The 22,402-nt window shown below is 44.0% G+C and overlaps 1 protein-coding gene across 2 annotated transcripts in view; it reads right to left on the reverse strand.

Annotated features, from left to right (window-relative positions):
• The window catches only part of VEGFB (vascular endothelial growth factor B), a 319,927-nt gene that overhangs the window by 32,972 nt on the left and 264,553 nt on the right, over positions 1-22,402 (reverse strand). Inside the window, exons 3-6 of one of the 2 annotated variants that reach the window (XM_078660553.1) lie at positions 15,217-15,413; positions 10,813-10,886; positions 3,174-3,206; positions 2,796-2,882 (exon numbers count right to left, since the gene is read on the reverse strand). In XM_078660553.1, the coding sequence (XP_078516679.1) occupies positions 2,796-2,882; positions 3,174-3,206; positions 10,813-10,886; positions 15,217-15,413 (391 nt within the window). The remainder of the gene's footprint in view (positions 1-2,795; positions 2,883-3,173; positions 3,207-10,812; positions 10,887-15,216; positions 15,414-22,402) is intronic. The other variant, XM_078660554.1, reaches the window with a different exon arrangement.

Below are 22,402 nucleotides of genomic sequence, written 5' to 3' on the forward strand. Positions count from 1 at the left end.
TAATATTTTTTTATTTTTTTGGGTGGTTTTATTTAACAGCCTTTAAATGCACTTTGTACAATTCTAATAGCTGTACTGATTCAGAAAAAATGCCGCTGAACATTTTCTCTAGTTCATATGTGAAGGAAATGAAAAAATTCCCATTTCATATTTTTGTGATTCCCTTCGCCACAGTCGCCTCACAGAAACCGGTCCTTATCCAGTTTGAATGTTACCATTTACTTTCTGGCTCCTGTGGTCTAATTGTTCTTAAATCTAGTTTGTGAGAGGTGCTTATATAGTCCCTCTTTTGCCTCAGTGGGAGCTCCCACAGCAGGTCCTCTGCGTATTGTACTACATATTGTCCTACTTTAATGCCTGTGGACTGTTCCGGTTTAGAAAATCTGGTCACCTAAAAAAGCGTCAACCGCGCATGTAAAAACCTGATCTGGTTCACACAGTAAAGATCAGCAGATTTTTACATCCACAGCAATCCCTTACAACAGAAAAATCTGAAAGACGTATGGATATATTATTTTATTTGTAGGTGACACCGATGTGTGATGCAGTGGGGGTTCCATGAGTGTCAGGAGTGATCAATGCAAATGGTGACCTGCATTTTATTAACATTTTCAGTATTCAGAAACAACCGCAATGCCTTCTACACACTCCATGCATGTCTAGATTTAAGCCTGGGCGTCCCCTACTTATTAGTCTTCTGAAAGTTTAGAGTGCAAGAAAGAGCTGAAACTATACATTTTTGAAGGCGCTTCGGAAGAATAAAATAGTTTACTTGAGAAAATACTTTTTATATGAAGTAAACATAGAAACTGTAGATTTATCCCAATGCCACATCTGCAGATTTTCTGCAATGTACAGGATCTACAGGCATAAGACAGGGCATTTGCTGTGATCCTAAATGTTGGATGTGGGATGTTGTGAACTATACAAAAGGTGGAAATATCCATGTTGTGTGATCTAGTTCCACGAATGTGACATTTATACGTTTTCGGGCAATTGATCCCTCTTTTTAAATCTACTACGCAATACATTCTTTGTTTCTTCAGACCCCATTGTAGTCACTTAGAAGATAAATCTCTAGTTCAGGATATTTTGTTGTATTTATTGAGAAGTTGATGATATTTTGCTACTGAAGACTCTGAATCTTCCACTGAGAGTGCACTTCTGAATTGCTGGAATAGTTTTATGATTTAATGATAAGTTCATATTTGATTCCTGTTACTGATTTGAGATTTTGGACATTTCCTCCAGGGAGACTGTATATTGTTTTGCTTTTTGAACCGAGCATCAGCCTCCTACCTCTTTCCCAGGGACATTATTTAGCGTTGTAAGTTTTCTTGTGTCGATTGAATCTTCTGGGTGATTAATCTTCTACCTCTGGCAAGAGTAATGTTATGTCATTTTAATTCCTTATTCTTAGGTTTTTTAAAACTCAACCCCCCCAGACTGGTAGAATAAGTCACTTTTAAACACACCAACCTTAAAATGTGAATGCCAGTGGTTCGAAGTCACTAAAATTCCTTGATTGATAGATTTCAGAAGTTAAGTATTAGAATTAAGAAACACCATTTTGGAAAACGCCAGTTAGTTTAAAACTCCCTAAAGATTAGTTAGAAGTACAGTGTATTATTCTTCTACCCTCCACCAGTTTGCCGACTCATGCAACCCATGTTAGTACATTTGACCTGGTTAAAGGGTTGGATTCTGTCACCACCACTGAAAGCTCAAGAGCCCTCCGGGAGAATCTCTGAGCCAGTATTCAGACACAGAACACTGCTTTGCTTTGGTGATGAGTAAAATATGTACTTTTCATGGCAGTGTCAACACCTTAGGAAAACTGTGGCCCGGACAGTAAGGTCTCTTCTTCAGAAGCTTGCTATTCTAAGGTTCTCTTTTAGCCAGCTTGGCATTATTTCAGCATTGCTGGGCAGTGTATCCTTCCAACCGCCCCCTTTCAGGGCAAAAACAAAACGTACAGCCACCCCATGTGCCACGGGGGCTAATGGAAGGCCGCGTCTGGCCCATACCGTGCACAAATGCTTAGGAGCTATAAGTATCATTGCTGCATGTCTGAATCACCTCGAGGTGTCACTGCTGAACATAACATATTCTGACTATCCATGTATTTAGTCATTTTATAAAGCACTGCACGCCACCTTCAGTCACCTCTGAGCACTATAGTGTCAGGTCAGCACATACAAAGCTTTGAGTGGCGACTAGTGTCGTTGATGTGTTTGCTATTCTCTGACTTGCCACTCGGTCCCTTCGCTACAAATAGGATTCTTTAACTATCCATTAGCTATCTATACGGCACATTTGTCGCTCATGCCATGTACTGACTGGTCACTATATGTCACGGTTGTTCTTGTTATTCTCTCTCTCTCTCTCTCTCTCTCTGCAGTGTTGCACATCCCAGTCTCTGACCATTCGCTGTCACTCTGGCACATCTTATACTCTACCACTAGGTGTCACAACTAAGCACGCTCAACAGTGACTGACCACTAGTTGTCGCTGCTGCTTTAACTGCTCACCAGCAGTATTAGTCTGAACTTTTCTCAGGACCATTAAGGTTGATTCAAGTCCCCCCTCAAACCCGCAAGAGTCATCCAAGAGTTGAGGCTCACATTCTGTAACTAGTGCACAATGGGTTGTTTATGCAATGCTAGTTTACGAGAATGCGCATGCGAGAGGTGGGAATGTAGCTCTGTGTCTGCCCCCTGGCTCTGCTCCCGGAAAGGTTGGAAATCTTGAAGGGCAGAAGGGGACATGCAGAAGTAGGCTTCTCAGACTTTTACTTTAAATGCTTCAGGCTGCGAAGGTTAGCGGGAGCCAGAGGTTTCCGCCGCTTTGGTTTCTCCTTGCTGCCTTTCGATGGTTTCGGCCTGTGAAGAAAAGGCTAATTCCTTTAGGGGACAGTAAGGGAGGTCAGATACTGCAACATGAAAGTGCTCCCATCCCCTGTAGCCCCCTCCCCCTAAGACACCCTTATGGGAGGGAATCTGTGTGTGGAATAGAAGGAAGGGGAGAAGGAAGAAGCAAAAGAAAGAGGTAGGGAGTGCAAAACAAAGAGTAAGGGAAGGCGAGAAAATGAGGGTGACTTAGTGAAAATAGAATATTAACTATGGTGTAGAGAGAAGTAGTTGGCAGCAGAGACATAAGACATGACCACTCACCGCTCTGGCTTTAATTTCGAATATTTCTTTGGTCTGCAAAACAAAGAAGATAACGTCAGACTGTAAACAAGCCACTGACTATGTGGCTGGCTAACGCGCAGGATGCAATTCGGTGGAGATGCAGCGTACAAGTGCTTTAGCGCCACGGCTAAGATGTTTGCCCCGGCTGTGCCTTAGAAGCTACCACCAAAGTAGGAAGGTGAGATGATGGAGCAACTAGACTGCACTGTCAGTTGCAGCTGTCCCTACTACCAACAATCTTCTTCTAGTGTGTCATGGCCGAATTATCCACTGGTGGTCTGTATGAAAGTTTGGTTTTGCGTTTCACAAATAGCAAATTTTAGAGAATCGCTATTTGAGAATCGCCAAACGAGGTGTATGTAGGATTTGAAAAAAGATTTGCGAATCCTAGATATTCCTTAATTGCGAATCACAAAGTGCGATTCGCAATTAGGGAAACCCTCCCCATTTATTCCTGTGGGCCTAGAGGCCTATAGGAATGAATAGGAAGACATTCTCAATTTGTGATTAGCAATTAGAAAATTGCAAATTGAGAATGCAATTTCAAGGTTGCAAGGGTGTCAAAAGGACACCCTGTTGCACCCCTGAAATAAGCAGGGGTGCACATGTGGCGCACAGACATGCCCTAAGAGCATGTATGTGCGCCACATTGCACTTTGAAAAATAAAAAAAATGAATTTTTCAAAGAAATCGCAAATTACCACCAACTTGAAGTTGGTGGAATTTGCGATTCCTTAAGTCCAAATTGCACTTTTTCAGTGCTTCTTACATTGCATTTAAGGAATTGCAATTTGCGATTCCTTAAATGCAATCGCAAAATAGGGAATTGCAAATTTTGCGAGGCAGTTTTTCATTAGTACATACCACTAAGCTCAATTGCGATCGCAACTGCCGAAATTCTGCGAATTTAGGCGTTTGCGATCGCAATTTGGAATGATACATATGGCCCAATGAGGCCTCCTTCAAAACATCTAGCGATCATCTGCACTGCAGCCTCACACACGTGCTAAGGTCTTGGGCCAAGTGGGGGAGCCCGAGCATCCCAGATGTGCCTGTTCTGTTTTACCATATTTGTAAGGTTAGCACTGCAGCAAAGGTTGCAGCCTGGAGCATCTTTGAGATGCTGAAGTGCAAACAGAAATCAAAAAACACTACAGGCATTTTATAGCTCTTCCTGGACTCAAGCACATTCAGATTTGCTCCAAGTGGAAGTCTTTGTGAATATCCTATTTGTTGGCCTGGGTAAATCTTAGATGCTCAAGCGCATCTCTTCATTTGCTCTAGGATAATAGTGTGAATCGTGCCAGTGTAGTTTACATCGTAGGGGCTCATTATGATATGGGATGGAAGCCTCCGTCCGACACAGTCTCGGATTCGGGTCCGACCGACTTGCAGTCGACGGTTCCGACCACTGGATTACGATGCGACAGAACACTGTTCAGTCGGATTCCCATTGTTTCCAATGTGAGCTCGTGTTATGCCCAACAACTGTTGGTAACAGAGGCTTCTATGGGGAAATTAGTGTGTGCGGAAAACCCTGTCGCAGGCACCCCACAGTGCCTGCCACATAGTGCAGGGTTTTGCAGGGGGGGGGTCCCTTATGTACCACCTTGGCCATCAAACGTAGGCCGCTGGGGCTAGGGGGCCCTGCCAGGGGCCCCAGTCTCTTTCCGAAAGCCTTTCCATGTCAGACAGGCCGACACAGAAAGGCTGTTGGAAATCGACATCATAATCCCGATGGCAGAAACGCTGTCCATAGGGATGTACAATCTGGTTACAACTGAAACAAATACTCCACGAGTCGTTCAGAACCGAGTCGGAATGACTGTGCGGTTAACGTTCCAAGCGTGAACATTGTAATCAAGCGGTCGGAATGTAATCCGACCAAGTCGGTCGGAAGGGCTCCGACACAGTCGAGGAGATTACTCCTGTCGGGAGGCGCCTTTCCGTTCGACATCGTAATGAGCTCCTAAGAGTAAGATTCTCCAAGCTAGTTTATATTTTACACACCTGGAATGAGCAAATGGGGCCCTGTCCGAGAGTCAGCGAGCGAGGCTAGCATTAGAAAAGGTCAGTTCATCTTAGCCTTTAATGCACAGTTCTGAGCATACCCTTTGTGGCTGATGCACAAAGTATTTCTCCCTGAGTATCTGTCTTTTATTCCTGGCTATTTTAGAGTAATATCACAGACTTACAGAAAAGGTTTTGTAAATTAGGCTCTGTGTGTGTTGTAGCTTGGCTCTTGTTATGCACATGATAGGTGCTCTTGTACGGGCCAAAAAGTTGAGGCTGCTGCATGGAGTGCAGGACTTCATGTTTATGAAGCTGGCGACTAGAGCCTATGTGCGTATGTGTGTTTGCGTGTGTTGGACATGTTCTTCTGCCATGTGAGTAGAATATCAATTTAAGCTTTCTCTTGTGTTGATTATTTGCTTGTGCAACAATGCTGTTCCTGTGCCTTTTACAGTGTGTATGTATGGCAGGTTGTTACATTATGTTTGTTGTGTCTGCAGAGGGTGTTAAGCTATGGCTGTTGTTTGTACATTGCGCTTATTTTAAGGTTTTCAGTTATACATGATGTGTGTATTGTTTTGTATTTGCACAACATATATTAAGCAGTCTTTGGATTCCCTTATATGTGTATATTACAAGTGTGTGTGCTTCTGTAACTTAGATATATAGTGGGTGCATTGGGTGTGTGCAAATAGAATGTACTTGCTTTGATAACAGGTATCAGAACTATGAGCCTGATGTAAAGTTTGATAGAGGGGCACTCTGTCGCAACTGCAATGGAGTACCCTCTCCGCAAACCCGTTGTCTGCCCACCAAATTTACAGGCAGGCCGACCTTAAATATCTAGACGATGGAGCCTAATAAAGCCCCATTGCCAAGTTAGTGCCCTGCTGGAGTTTTGTGGATTCACGTGCCCACCCAAATTAGAGCATGTGTTCTTAAAGCCAATTTTAACTGCCCTTCACCATCGTGTAACACCTGGCAGTAAGGGACAGTGAAAACATTTAAATGGCTTCCACTCCCTGGAAAAGAGATCTCATGGTGTGGATGGTCATTCGTTTTTGAGGTTTCAAATCCAAAACTCCCACTTCAAGAGTTTGTTTTTGAAAAATCCAAAAACATGTTAAAAGTTTGCAGCCCGTCCGTCAATTTGAAGGTTGTCTGTCAAACTTTTAACACATTGACAGAAACCACGTGATGTCAATTCCGGTCAATGACTAAAGATGTACTGAGACATCTCCAACGTGGAGAACGGATACTCCATCAAGGAGATGGAGTGTTTTACTCTGTTGCCTTGAGAGTACATACCATAATCTATACTCTAAATCAGGCCCTCTGTCAGTAGTTTTGTACATGGTATGCCGGATGTACGACGTTACAACGCATGCTTTTACCACGCATGCTGTTACAACGCAGGTTTTACTATGCATACCATTACAACGCATTACACTTAGGGGTGCTGGATAGTGAATAGTTGAATTTACTATTCCAACTCCAGTCCCCGTGGACACTAGGGAAGGTGTTGGATAGTAAATTAAACGTATTCATTATCCTAGAGCGCCCCCCAGTGTAATGCGTTGTAATGGTTTTCGTTGTAAAACCTGCGTTGTAACAGCACTGCGTGGTAAAAGTTGCGTTGTAAAGGATGTTTCCCTTGTATGCCTATAGGTAGATATACACAGTTGCATGTGCAAACTCAGGCTAGGAATTTAAGCTGTAGGTGGCACCTCTATCTAAGATATCTGCTACAGTGCAGAGTGCACCGCCCTATGTAGTACTAATGACATCACCACTCACACGCTGCACTAGTCACAGGTTCTCAGGCCTGGCAGAGGTATTGGAGTACGTGTAAACGTAATAAACCTATTATCAGCTCAGCAGCTGGACTATATGTAGAGACCAGTGCTTAGATAAACTCGCACAGTGAGGTTTCCATCTACCAGAAAAGATATAGTCTGCCCCTGAAAGTTGGCCTGCCTTAGGCGGAAGGCCGATCTCAGATTATGCGCCAACAACACTGTACATACAAATTGTGGTGATAACCCGGGCTTATCCAGGAACATTCCACGTCAGGCCAATGAAGCTTCAAAGCCTACCTGATTAGATAACCAGGTCTATTGAAAGAACTGTATCAGCAGGGGTGTGTGCCTCGGCGCACGCCATACACGACCACACTCACTGGCAAGCGCAGGTAAAGTGTCAAAACACCTTAACAATATATTGCAATACCTAAGGATCCTCGGAATATTCACACCCTCTGTCCATAGCCAACTCAAAAAGAAATTCAGAAAGTATTTAGTTACAAATGTTGTAGCCTCTCTTTGTCATTGGGTGTAAAGGTGACCTATCCCAATGTCACAGCTACTATAAAAAAAGCTTGATCTCTGACAAAGGCCTTCATTCTGATGTCACAGGGGCAGGCATTTCAGACAAACCTTTAGACAAAAGCTATTCATTCCATGTATGTTTATGTTATGTATGGCACTCGTGGAGAACCTCTGTCATTTATTTCAGTTTCTGAAAGTCATAACTCCTTGCTATGACATCACGACTGTTGATAACAAAACTGGTTATCAACTGCTGTGATGTCATAATGGCCTTGTCTGCTTTGATTGAAAGCAGAAAGCTCAGCTGCAGGAGGGGGAAGGAAGGCAGGGAAGGTAATGGGTTTCGGTTAAGGGTAGCATGTAAGATATACATTTTTCACATTTGCGTCAAGGAGGAGAGAGCATGTTATGTATAGCTCTCCCATTATCCTCTGCCCCTGCGCACTAGTTGAAGGCAGGGAAGATGATTTTGAAGGCCATACATAACATAAAATTATCGATGTGTAAAAAGTGAATTACGGTGGATGTTTAAACATTCCCGTAAATCACTATTACCCATCTATAATTCTATATGTTTGGCTTTTTTCTTTATTTTACTTTTTCTTTATTGCTTGTGGCGTCAAGTCGTATTTCCTTCCTTAGTTTTGTTCTTCCTTTACTCTGTGTTTTTATTTAAAAGCTCAATTTCTGGCTTTTTACTTTTGCCTCTTGTTGCAGGTTATAGAGTTTCCCTTCCTAAGTGAAGCATCCATCTTCATGGAATTCGCAACTTACACAATTCATGCTTAGTGTACTTCCTAAATGCAGGAGGGTCATGGCCTGGAATAGTGTGATTCCAGTACACCCCATGACGACAGCAAAGTGATGGTTGGAAACACAGCGGGTTAGCAGTCGCCGTATATTTTATTTTGAGGTAAAAGTATTGGAAGCATTGAAGGAAGATACAAGCCCTTCCTCTTACAACAAACTATTAATAACTTGGCCTTGCACTCTGATCCATTATCTCAGTGCTCCTGCAGGTGATTAATTTTGCAGAGTGCGTAACATAAATACCTCAGCCAAGACATTTTTAATCTAACGTGGAAGTGTCGACTCAGATCATAGTTACCAAAAACAAAATCTCGCAGTACATTACTGGAGGTAGGGGGCCGTGAAATCCACTAAATTTTCCCCTCGCCATGGGAGAGGACTTCCAAGCCAAGGGCAGCATTGTTTTTTTATTTTCCAAAAGAAAATGCAGTTTCGGGATTTTCTTTTTGAAAATAGAAAAGAAAACTGTTTGGTGCAAGGTTCCGTCATGCTGACTGAGCCCTGCACCAAAACAGCAAAATGCATGGACAGGAACCGCTTGGACAGCAGTTCCAGGCAATGCTTTCTAAATGACCACCAGCTTGACGGTCATTTATAAATCTGAGGGTCAGTCCCTCCCAACAGCACCGCCTTCATGACGGGTTCTGTCAATGCATTTCACTGTTTGGTGCAGAGCTGTCAACATAATGAAGCCCCACACCAAAGAGTTTTCTTTTTTTATTTTCAAAATGAAAATCCCGAAATGAGAGATTTATACCTAATTTGGAGCATGTCTACTGGAACACATGTTTTTTCAAGACCGCCTCTGATTAATGGCATCCCACCTAAGGAGAGTAGGCGTTTACATCAACTTCTATCTAAACAAATGATTTTCAAGTGAACAGGCTGGTTTATGGTTTGCAAATCTATCCATTCATCTTTGTCATTTTCTCATGCTTCTCCATACGCTGAGAGAGGGTATATCTATAGATATGGACCGTATTTTAACCCCAGTATGTCCGAACGACAGGATTCACTCTAAAACAGTTTGCCAGCAGCGCGGCCGAAGGTTTAGGGTCCAAACAGGGTCCTCATATGTTCTATATTTCTACCTGCGCAAAAACCAACCCATCAAAATGTCTGTTAAAGTTAATCCTTGTATGATACTGCAGAGCCTTCAATCTCAAAAGCCCTCTGTTTTTCTAACGTAATTTGCAGATCCGCACATGGATTCACCGTTACTGTGAGTGGACAATTTGTACTAGATTTTCAGATTCTGATATGGTTATGCAGATCTGTGGGTCTCTGGGTGGATCTGTGGATGTTTTTAAAAACTAACTGCTATAACTTTTTTTTCTGGCTTTAGATTTGCGAATTTTGAAAAAACTCAGGCAAGAGGTTCAGGGTGTAGGGCTAAGCCAGTACAGGGCCTCATGTGCGGGTTCATGACCTGTGGATTGGCAGGCTAGATATGCTTGCTCCATTTACCATAAATAGCCAATTTCAGTGGTTTTTAGGTTTTGAAACATACCCATACCTTTTTCACGGGAACACGTACACACGCATATATATGTAAGTATACAAGACATGAGGAGACCACAGGCATCAGACAAGCAAAGCAACACTGTCAGTTGTTGTTCTGCAAAGTAAAGTGAGATCTAAGCATGATATTTCTCAGTGGTCTGTAGCTTGTGTTATTTGGCGCGAATGAAAGTTCTAATGCCTCTCCAAGGCAATCCTGATTTTGATACATTGCGAAAGGACCCTGCATAATCAGCCTTGTTAATTACAGATATAAATCATTTATTGAAATCTGAAAAGTCGTTGCCTTGTATCTTCTATATATGACAGCCCTTTAAGTGACCTTAATATTTTTGCCATATCATTCTTTGAGCGAGTTTGTACACTTACATAGCAAACCTTATGGCTGTAACCACCCCTGAGGTTCTGATGGTGAAATTCAAATTGTACAGAAAGATCTGGGGTTTTCGTGTTTTCTATGATGGATGAGGACCTGGCGAGCCTTTAATACCAATGATACTAAGAGTCTAAGTTAGACTTTACTACTAGTGTTTCTGGATTTCTGCACTGTTCCTTTCCCCTTACCACAACTATGTACCTGGCCTGGAACACCCTGCCTACCCACCTCAGACAATACCCGTTGCTGACCCAATTCAGGAAGGACCTCAAGACTTGGCTCTTCGACTGAACACCATGGCACAGATGAACCAGAATTCCCCCTGTACCTTTATACCCTCACGGATGAGTAGCCGCGCTTTACAATCCCTAATTAATTGACGTAGGCAACCCCAAAACTGTGTCTTATTTGTCCACAAAACACTCTCAAGGTATCTCGAAACAAAGCCCTGTATGTGACTCTTTTCTAACCAGATTTTCATCATTTGTCCTACTGAATCTTACAAAAAACTTTGTATAACACTTAAATTCCACCACTTTTGTGGCTGACTGACTGCCGCATAGCAGCATACCTGCACTCGCACTGACTGTGCTCCACAAATGGCACTTCTACCATCTGCGTGTTCAGGAACTTCGTCTTCATTATCTACAGGAATAAAAACAGAAAGAATGACAAATTCAAAAGCCAAATCCCAGTATGGAAATGTTTTTTCACGGAAAGGCAATTTCTGTCACTGTCGCAATAAAATGAGAGGAGGGGTCTACCGTTGGTTTTGAGTCTAAGGCCCAGATTCTCAAAGGTTTAGCATCAGGTTAGCGTTACTTCTGTAACGATAAACCTTTATGGGGATTCACAAACCAACGCAAATTGGTATTTGTGTTGGTTGGTATGGAAAAGTACTGCAAAGCAGCATGAAACGCTGCTTTGCATTACTTTGCGTCAAAGGGGAGTTACATGGGTGGGACATGGTCGTACCTGTGCTACCACCCATGCTGTTTTACACTAAACCCTATTCTCAAACACCAGTACAAAGGGTTTAGCGCCAAAAATTAATGCAGTTGAAAAACAAGCGCTAAACGGAGAAATGTTTTCATTTGTCCGTGCTCTTCCGACTTTGCTTGTATGCTGCACTGTGCAGCAAACATACGAATAAGGAAATGCTTTTCACTTGTTTAAGCATAGTATTTTGTACAGGAAGAATACCCTTCCTGTATAAAACCTATGCTACTCGCGCACACACCCTAGCGCTATGGCGCTAAGGTGTGTGTGTGGCACTTTGCAACTGAAATCAGCAACATTTGTACCAGTCCAATTTTTTGCACCAATTCCGTTGCGTCTGCTTTTAAAACTGCTCAACTCTGGTAAATGTAAATAGGACTACAAGAGGACGCCCAGACTCATGTCAAGTTTCAGGCCTGGGATTTTAAATAACAACTCAGTCCCTTCTAGATTTTTACTTGGATCGCCCAAGTAAAATGGCCTAAAAATTATACATTATAATGGAAGCAAAAAGTATTCCAAAATAGGATGCTATCAATGAAATGTCATGTGGTGTGTGTGTGTATATATATATATATATATATATATATATATATATATATATATATATCTCAAATCAAAGGCATTGTAATATCCTCTCCTATGGCTATCTCTGAGAAGACTTTGCTACAATGACCGGTGATTTGCTACTCGGTCGATGACCCGTGGAGCTGTCCTTTTCAGCTAAAGAGGAGTTTGGCTCTGGTTCACCTCTTGGCCGTCACCTACCCAGCCTGACATCGGACATTGTTTTCCTAGTCTCTCCGTTGTGTTTCTCTCCCCTCCCCTGCTTCTTCCCTCCTCGATTCTTTGTCTACCTCCCCTGTTCCAGCCTGACTTTCCTGTTTCCTTGAATTACTTTTCCCCTTGCCGTTTTTTTCCTAATGTTTATGCTATGCTCTTGTAACTCATGTAACTACATTATACTGTTCCCTTTCTATGTTATGCGACGCTCCAGCAACTGATGTAACTGTGTAACTATGTTCTGAAACAATGTCCTTCCTCATGTAAAGCGCACTGATACCTCTGGGTCTACCAAGTGCTATATAAAACTTAAATAAATAAAAAAAAAAAAAAATACCGTGAACCCAGATGCATAAATATTCCTCTTTGGTGAAATTCTCAGGAAGCCGGCCTGCCATGCTCCATATTCCAGATTATAATCGGATTAGTTATTGTTAATAGTAATTGCTCCGAATTTGCATTATTGCTCCTGCGACCTTCACTGTGGGGTGAGTTTATTTCATGGTACAGGCACCAAACTGCCATTCATTGGTCCAAATAAATGATAACACAGATACTTCCTCCTTAAACCCTCATCTGAAAGATGGAGGCCATGAAAGAGGCTCACACATCCACCTAATCCTGTTATGGAGGCCCAAACACGTCTAAAAGGGAGTGTGTGGCGTAGGTACTGGGACGAGGAAATAATAAAGATCCCTGACAAAGGAGCCAGGAATTAGCTCGTTATCCACTCAGTCGTCTAATTCCTTACTCTTTGGGGATAGACCACTGTATCAGGTCTTACAATTGACCTGTTAGACCAATGGCAGATGCCACTCCATCAATGGCATGGCCATACGTGTAGGCTACGGCACACATTGTTGGAATGATCGACCAGGTCACACGGATCAAGACTGAGGCAGTCAACTAGCATCAACAGAGGATGCAGCCTTGAACCTACACACAGTTTGCACGGATCAAAAACAACGGCTGCACAAGTGGCTGCAGAAAATCCTGAAACAGTCACTTTAAGGAAGTGGCGGGGGAGGGTGCCTCTTAAGGCCATCGCCTGAAAAGGGAAGTGTTCAGGGATTCTTTATTCTTTGGAGCATTAAAGTGCCACAGACTGCCTTCTAGTAAGATGAACTCATCTCAGAGGAAAGGGTTGCGTGTAAATATTGTCCTATAAGTATTTCACAGCCAAAATATCATCTATGTATATATATATGGTCCATACAGATTTCCTGTTCTTGAAAGAGTGTGAGTGGTAAACCTATATTTACCTAGATATTCCTTCGGTGACTAAATGTTGGTCATCAATATTTAGATGGAACCCTCAATATCCTGTACCATATGCAGGAAGGAATTAGGAAGGTACATTCAGAAGATTCTGAAGAAAATACTGGTTACTAGGAAAACAGCAGTTTTGGCCTCAATAAGGATGAGTTGTAAATTGGAACTGCCCAGTGTTCCTTAAAGTCGCGAGTGGAAATATTACAACTATCAAATGCCGAGTGCCAATGAAAAGATGGACACACCAGCATACCCGGGTTATACTATACATCACTCAGCGTATCCACCAGTCGTGACACACTATGCACGGATGTTTGAGAGCAGCACACACAACCAACGAGGTTATCTGTCAAGCATTTAAACGGTAGCTATCCCTCAGTCGTAGGCTTCATTTGTATATGTTTTATTATTAAATCTTCTATAGCTTAACCTGCAGCCACTGATGTGTACTAGGGACATTTCTAGTCAGGGATTATCATCTCTTGAAATTCTACCAGTTCAGCTGTCCTAAGTCTGCCTTTTGCTACTACTGGATTCAGTCAGACAAGACAATAATTACAAGGCAGAAATTCCATCCATGCAAAATACATGAGAAAAGGTGACCAATGGTGTAATTACCGCCTAATCAGATACATGCTTCCTTTGACCTTTTAATACTTGGGTCATTTTTCCTTTATTGGAACTTGTTAATTGTTGGCAAGATAGTGAGATAATTCTCTTGTAAATCCTCAGTGTCACGCAAAGTGACCACTTTTAAATTTGGGAGTAACTCTCTAAAAGTACCTATTTACAAGTACAAAGAATTGATTGAATTGCTGATTATTCCTAAAGCCCATTGTTACCCCGCAGGGTGTTCTGGGATCTACAGGGGAGGAAACAGTGCTGGTCATGTTCCCAAAAATCTCTCTCATGACTCGCTCTAGCCTGAATGTCCACCTTTAATTATTAAACACACCTTTTCATTCGTGATTTTTAATGGTCTTCTATCGTCAAGTGAGGTTCTTCTCACCGCCATCTTGAGGAGCCGTCTAATGCAAGGTGGGTGACTTCTGATTGTGAACCGACAAAGTAAGAGATGGAGATGGTGTTCACCACATGATAGTGGAGACAGCTGTTGTGATGCATGATATTTCAGTTCTTTACCCTTGTGTGGTGGAAGCTGCTCTGCTCTCTCTGAGCCTGATTATGACTTTGGCGATGCAGTGCCGGGCACCGCCAAAGCTGTGGTCAGGCCACCCGCCAGATTAGGAGTTTCCTGCTGTCTGGCGGGCTTTTTTTTTTTTACGTACCTATGGCGATGCCCTGAAAATGTCACAGGGTTCATGGAGCCTCCTCCATGACACCACTGGTGGAGAGGAAACTCGTAATATGCTTGGCGGTACCACGATTGTCCCACCAAGCATAGAGGGGCAATCTGACCACCGCAATACCGCCAGGGAACGGCAGTTCCCTCTTGCCTGCAGCAGGGCTGTGGCAGTCCGACCGCCCGAATCATAATAGAGTAGTCGGTGGACCATCAGACTCATAATAGGGCCACTGTGTGGCAGGAATTGCCAGGTGTACTGCCTCATTGAAGTCTGTCTCTTGGCGGCTCTAGATGCAGTATGGACACTAAGATGGTGATGGACGTTGTGCTGTGGTATAGGCTAGGGCTCTCCAGTTACGGATGGGGGATTGTGGTAACTGCAGTGCTAACACTCTGCTGCAGTGGACCACCCAGAAGTAGTACTTGTCAGGCATTGTGCTACCCTTCTGTGTGCATTCTGCTCTACACAGGATGTCCATGAGGAATACAAATGCAAAAAGACCAGATGATGGACGGAATGCTGAGCCAATCAAACATTCATGAGGAATACAAATCAGGTGTCAGAGGTGCAACAAGGTGGGAGGTGGAATGGGATGCTGAGAGTGGACGCCTCACCTGCATGATCACGACGTGCATCTTGGTGGCCGCGCACTCAAGCTCCTCGTCCACGCAGCAGCCAGCGCATCGGCGAAGGGGTACGCAGGATGGCCGGAAGATGTGCTCCACCTCCTCTGGGTACTCGGATCCAATGTCCACCAGCTGCTCCTTCGGCTGGCAGTAGCTGCGGTTGTACACGTCAATCCACTTGATCACTGTGAGAGCAAAGACACAAAAGAAGGCCCAACCAACTGTTATCTACCAGGTGCTGCCATTGGAACCAGTGGTGCAAGTCCAGAAGAACATCAAGGGAAAGTGAAAGAGGAAACGGAAAGAGAAATAGAGAGGAACAAGGGGAAATGAGATAGTGGCAGAAAAAGAAGTGAGCAGAGAAAGGTTAGACTTTATGAAAAGAAAGAATGATAGGAAAAGAAGAAACATTGATAGCAATGAAGAGGGAAGATAAGGGAGAAAAAGAAGTGAGAGAAGAAAGGGAAACTGGAGAGGGGAAGAGACAGCTGGTCTACTTTGAGTTCATAGCGGAGATAAAGTTAAGGAACTGGATGGAGGGGAAATGATCAGGAGGAGAACAATAAGGAAAGGAATAGCACGAGGAGGGAGCGAAGACAGAGCGAGAGGGGATATGGAGAGGACCTACAGATGCTCTGTGAAAAGTGTGACCCTGAAGCTATCGAACCACTCACTTATTGATGAAGTGCAAGCTGCCTCGCTGAGAGGAAGGACAAGGGTTAATGAGTTGGTAATTAATTACGTGTCAGCCGTAAAAGTGATCATTCATACCGCCAATAGGTCTGGCCTTGGCAAGCCTCAATTTTTATTTTTGGTGCGTAAATAGATACAATATGCAAAGAAAGTCTCAAAATATAAAAAATAACACAGTGGCCCAGTAGCTCATGCACATCAGCCCCGGCATCTACGTGCACTCCTTTTCAGGCAAATGTCCACATGTGATCAGGCAAATTGTCATGTGATCAGGCAAATTGTCATATCTCAAAGTGGCAATAGATAAAGTGAGCGGACCCTTTGCCACATGCTCTTCGAAATGCTGGCCAGAAACAAAATGTGAATGACACTTGAACAGATCAATGGATGAAAATCCGACAGGCATCTATGTATGTGTTTTTATTTTTTTGGTAAACACGAAACTAAAATGGCATCTAAAGCTGTGTCTATACAAGAACTAAACATTGCTTATAGGGATGGCAAAACATTTAGCTTCTAGGGAACATGAACCATGGACTTCTTTTATTTTACTTACAGAAGAACTCTTGGAAATTGTGGTAGGGTTGAGGCCACTTGTTGAGAAGGAGATAACAGTAATTCATAGAAAAAAGAATTGTATAATAAGGATTTTAGCAGGACATTAAAAAAACATCATTCACCTTTAGGATTATAGTAGTTGGGTAAAGGCGCATTAACGCCTTTGCTAAAGGACCAGACATTAGACTCCCCAGAGCTGGCATATTATCAGTCAGTTTACGTCGTGCCCTTTGTCGGTAAGCCCTTCTGGTACTGTCTGATAACCCAGCTGTCTACAGCAGTAGTGTACAGTCAATTTCCCATGCCTTGCGAATCTGGATTTAGGGAGTATCACTGTACAGAGAAATTCGCCTCTGCTAATCTGTGCGTGCACTTCCCACATACTGGACAATGGCGGTCTTAGCTATCTCAACAGGTTCCAATACTATAGATTACAGGGTTCTCTTCAGAATTCTCAAGGGACAATCTACGTTTGGTGGCCAAGTGCTACTTTGCCTCTTCTCTCTTGCAGATAGTTCAATATGGGCGAAGATGGGTGATGTAATATTGGACCAGGTATGTATACACTATAGGATCCACCCAAGAGATCAGGAATGGAACCAACCCTTAGATTGTAGGGTTCAGCTTAATGCCTCTCAAAGAAACATTGAGCCAATGTTGTGCTAGAACAGTTCCGCACCATAGATAGCGCTGCAGAAGTATTTATTATTGAGGTTTATGCTGTACTCTAGTGCTTGTTCACCAGTACAGGTCTGGAAGGTTGAAGTCATCAAAAGGGGGTGTTGGCATGTCGGATGGATGAGGTGATGCTTAAGAGAGAAGAGAATGAGAAGGAAAAAAATTAAACACTTACCTGTGTGCTGCTGCCGCCACCTCTCGGTCCTCTTCGCCTGCTTCCAGGGCAGGAAACAGGAAGCACCCAGGCTACCCCTAAGCCTAAGGCTGAGCGTGTTCTGCACCCAAGCTGAAATGCAGCCTGGGTGCAGAACATGCAAAGTGCGCATGATGGTTTGGCTGGCCTGCGACGGCCGACCCATGCGTCTTGCGCACATGGAGTGGACAAAATACTTCTCCCCTGCCCTGCGAGCAGAACAGACCCACCAGCCCAAGCTGAGCAAAGACGGAAATAAAAAGATAATAACAATGAGTTATCATTTTATTTGATCCTTTTTGACCAGCTCAGTGGGGCGACGCTCCAGCCGGTACTCGGCTTAGATACTCACTTAGCACTCCGGTCTAAGGCTAAGCCTGACAAAAGAGCTTGCACCAGGAATGATACACAGTGGCACACAGTCGCAGATGAGGTAGGGGTGGCGAGGTGAGGTGCAAAGCAGCGAGCCTGACAGGCATTTAAAGGCACCCGTACTGGAGGTCATATCACCTGCACTTTGATCATTGGTGTTGCTGTTCTCCATTGTCCTGGAGAGGTGTTGTATGAAGGGCATCTGGGCACTCTGGAACACCTCTTCCAGTCCTGGGACTTTCTCATGGGCAACCGCTCCAAGCAGCTGGACGTTCGCCGGAGCTACACACTTGGTTGTGGCCTCAATGGCACCGGTACGCAGCAGTACAACACGCACCACAGATTCATATAACTCTTCCGACTGATGGAGTGGGACTCTACATTCTGTTCCCAGTTTGGGGAAGTCGATCTCGCTGCCCATTGCCGCTAACGACAAATACGATTTGCATAGCCTTTACTGCCAGCTAGTCATGCTTGTGGCCCTTTTAAAGGGTTTCCCCTTCCCTGCGGCGCCCCATTCATGAATTCTGGATTGAGCCAGTGCAGATGGCCTGGGTGGGGGTATGCTGTGGCTTGTTCTGCTCCCAGTAGGTAGAGCCTTGGAGGAGTTGCAGTCTCCTAAACCATAGAGTTGCCTGGGGGGAAACTTGATGAATTCTTTAGAAAGCAAATAACCGGAAGAGGAGAGTGGGAGAGGTTGATCGTGTTGTTTCTGGGGGCAAGCATCCATTCACTGTGTTAAAGGCATGCCATGCTGATTTATATGGCACACACACGTTTCAGGTTCTCAAATCATCGGGGTTGGGTTGTGGGCCTTTCATACAATAAAGTCGATCTGTATATATTGCCATCACAACCTTACAGTAAAGTTGTGTGCTTGAGAGGAAGGGTGTGTTACCCTATTTCAGTCTTCCTTGCCAGCGCCAGCGATAGGCTACGCCAGGAGGAGAGGAGCTGATGCACATGTGGCCCCTTGGATTAGCAGTTACCCAGATGTGACATACAAATATAAGAGGAAACTTCAGGGAGAAATGAAAAAAGGCCAGGATATGATATTGCCATGTCTTCGTTCCACAGTGCCTGCACATGTACTTTGTGGCACCAGTGGTGTAATGCAAAATGATGGGGCCCCCTGCAAAATGTGAAGGCCCCCCGTGTTACCCATACCTCACAGATATTTATTGGCCTTGGGATGGATGGGCCCACACTTAAAGGATGGGAGACCCCTGAAGGAGTGAAGGTCCCCCATGTCCTCGGGCTGCAGGTGCCTGTGTTACACCGTTGTGTGGGGCCTCTTTCCGGGTCCTGGAGCAATCAATGGTTGTTGAGCACTATCCATGGTAGCTACTACCATTCACCACTGGTATGTCATCTCCTCATGTACTAATGCACTCCAGCTGGAAAAACAGGTGACTCCCTTTGTATGCTTGACTCTCCAAGGGGTAGTTGACCGAGTAAGGTGCTAGAGGGTTTGGAACTTGGCAGCTATCTGAAGCCCGTAAATGCATGCTAACTTTAGCTCAATACCCAGTGAGGACCATTTTGAAAAATATGATTGGGTTAGAGGTACAATTAATAACAACACTGAAAACAAAATAGTATCAGAACTACTGGGAATGAAATACGACCTCTAATACAAACATTGCACATACTTAGGTAAGAGCTACAATGCAATAACAAAGAGTCCTGGGCTAATATTATGGTCTGGGGAAGAGTTTGGGTGTTCTCTGCAGTTTTTTGTGTTCTCAGGCTTTCTGCAGGGTGTGTTTACTAAATCAGTAAATGGCGGTTGAGGGGCACCAGACACAATGCTATAAAATATATAAGTTGACTATGCTATGTATGTCTGCCGTCTGCCATATTTGCTAAGCATTTTTGTGTAAGTCAAACCAACTTTTTTTTAGTGCAAGTGGCTGAAAACTGAGTAAAATGATTCAAGTTTTAAGTTATCAAAAGCCCTCCAACAAAAATAAAGAGCAGTGGTCGCATTCATTATCCAAACCCATGTGTTTTTTGTGCTATTCTACAAAATACCTGTCTCTAATTAACTGGATACAAAACGTTTTGTTAGGCGAACTCCACAAAGGGAGAGTTCAGGGGAGACTAGCTGACATCAAAACTGGTCTCGCAATCAATCATCAGCAGAGGAGAACTACTAGTTATTGCATTGGGCTAGCACCCAAAGTACTGCCTCCAGTGGTACCAAACGTCACAGGCATGTCTACTGAAAATGTCTGGATACTGTCAAGATTTGAATTGCCAGGATCACTCAACAGTACCAAAGAGGCACTAGTAGGGTGTAGAAAACTAATACTGGGAGTTAGGGTCCAATCACAAATTCAAATCATAATATTTCCGGAATTGTATGGGGGTTACTGAGATAACTCAAAAGTCTCCAGAATCAAAATGATAGACCACAGACGGTGGTACACTGCTCTAAGGCTCTAGTGAAGACGAAAACCCCTTTGCCCCGCTGGGGATATGAAGGGGCAGGGATGGGCTGTCTCAAGGTCCCGGATGGTACTGGACTGATCTAAGCTGGGCTATACAGATCAGTCCAGTACCAAAATAGGAGGTGGAATCGCATGCATATACAGGAACAACCTCTCTGTTCTGAAAGTCAATTCCACCTCCCTACCATCCCCAACATCCTGGGAATACATCTGCCTCGACATCATTAGTGAGGGCAAACCGATATGCTCTCTTCACAGCATTTACCACCCACCCAGGGACAACCTCACCTTTTCCCAATAAATCATGGATACGATCTCAACCAATTCCAGACGACAGCTCACCCAAATATACCTTGGTGACTTCAACCTCCACTGGAACGATCGCAATGACGCGGTGGTAAATAGTCTTAAAAATTTCCTCGATGCCCTTACCCTCACCCAAATATGCAATAGCCCGCAACAGCCCGACCCACGAGAAAGGCTCTATCCTCGACCTGATCATCTCCAAAGAGGACTCTATCCAACTCGAGTCCATCCAACCCTGTGACTGGTCAGATCATCATATTGTCACATTCTTCATCAATGAAAAAGTTAAAGTCAACCCGGCTCAATTCTCCAAGCCCAAAGTCTGGAAAAGAGACATGAAAAAACTCAACCCAGGCTCTTTGCCCCCTAACAGTTGCAATCTCCTACTCCCACCGACAGGCGCTACGGACGTTCAAACCCTGACTGACCACTATCTCAACGCTATGACCTCAATAATTAATGAGGCTGCACCTATGCAGCTAAAAAGAGTCTCTACTAAAATCTCCAATCCATGGTACGACGGGAGTCTCAATGAGGATAGACGAGACATGCGAATGGCAGAGCGCACCTGGAGATCAGCTCCCTCTGCACTGCACCTAAAAGCTCTGAAGAAAAAGAGAAACGCCTATTTCAGGAAAATAAAACGCTCAAAATCTTCTTCAGCCTCCAGCTCGTCCAAGCAAAAAACCGCCCGAGAAAACTGTTTGAGCTAATCAGATCATAATCCAAGGATCTACCCCAACCACTCAACACTGTGCATGAAGCACCCTCCTGTGAAGACTTCGCTGCTTTCTTTATCCAAAAAACGGACAACATAAAGAGCGATCTCCTCATTGACGCAAGCCTCTACTCCAAACCCCAGTGCTTAGCACCCATTGAACCAAAAAACAATGCTACATGGTCAACCTTTGGCACATACTCGGAAGAAGAAATTGGCAAACTGCTCAGCACCCTGAAACCATCCAATCACCTCACGGACCCCCTTCCTGCTACCGCAGTAAAAGACTTTACCCCTTTGCTTCTCCCTCTCTGGACTAAAATTATCAACAGCTCTCTCCAACAAGGAAGCATAGCTGACTCCCTCAAAGTTGGACAAGTCACACCTCTACTAAAGAAACCTACAGCCGACCCCTCTGATCTCAACAATTACCGTCCCATTACCAATATTCCCACTCTCGCCAAACTGCTGGAAAAATGCGCAAAACTACAATTGACTAAACACATTGAACAATTTGATCTCCTCAACCCTCACCAGTCAGGCTTCCGAGCAGGACACAGTACAGAAACTGCTATGACTCACATAATTGATGACGCACTTCAAATGCTAGACCAAAACGACACCTGCCTCCTCATCCTTCTTGATCTCTCTTCAGCATTCGACACCGTTAAACATGAGAATTTACTAGAACTACTAAACACAAGAATGGGTTTATCTGGAACTGTTCTCAAGTGGTTCACTTCCTTTCTTCACAACAGGTCGCAGAAATTCAAGAGCAACAACCTGATGTCCTCGCCAATACCTGTAACGCTAGGCGTCCCCCAAGAACCCTCTCTATCCCCAACTCTGTTCAACCTAGTCATGGAACCTCTCACCACCTTGCTACAAGCATCCAATGTACACTTTCACATGTACGCCGACGACACCCAACTTTATCTCAAATTACAATCCCCCAAAGACATCTTGCTCCTGAACTCAACGATCAGAGGCACCCAATCCTGGCTTGCAGATAATCATCTCAAACTCAATGCCCTGAAAACGGAGTTCCTTCTGATCTCACCTCCAGCGAAGATCTCCACCACTCAAATTTGGCTTAAACACCTAACCGCACTCAATGTCCAACCCACTATCGTGGACTCAGCAAAATCTCTAGGCATAACACTCGACACCAATCTCAACATGCAGCAACATATCAGCAAGGCA

This window comes from Lissotriton helveticus, chromosome 9 (genome assembly GCF_964261635.1).
Source record: "Lissotriton helveticus chromosome 9, aLisHel1.1, whole genome shotgun sequence".
Lineage (NCBI taxonomy): Eukaryota > Metazoa > Chordata > Amphibia > Caudata > Salamandridae > Lissotriton > Lissotriton helveticus.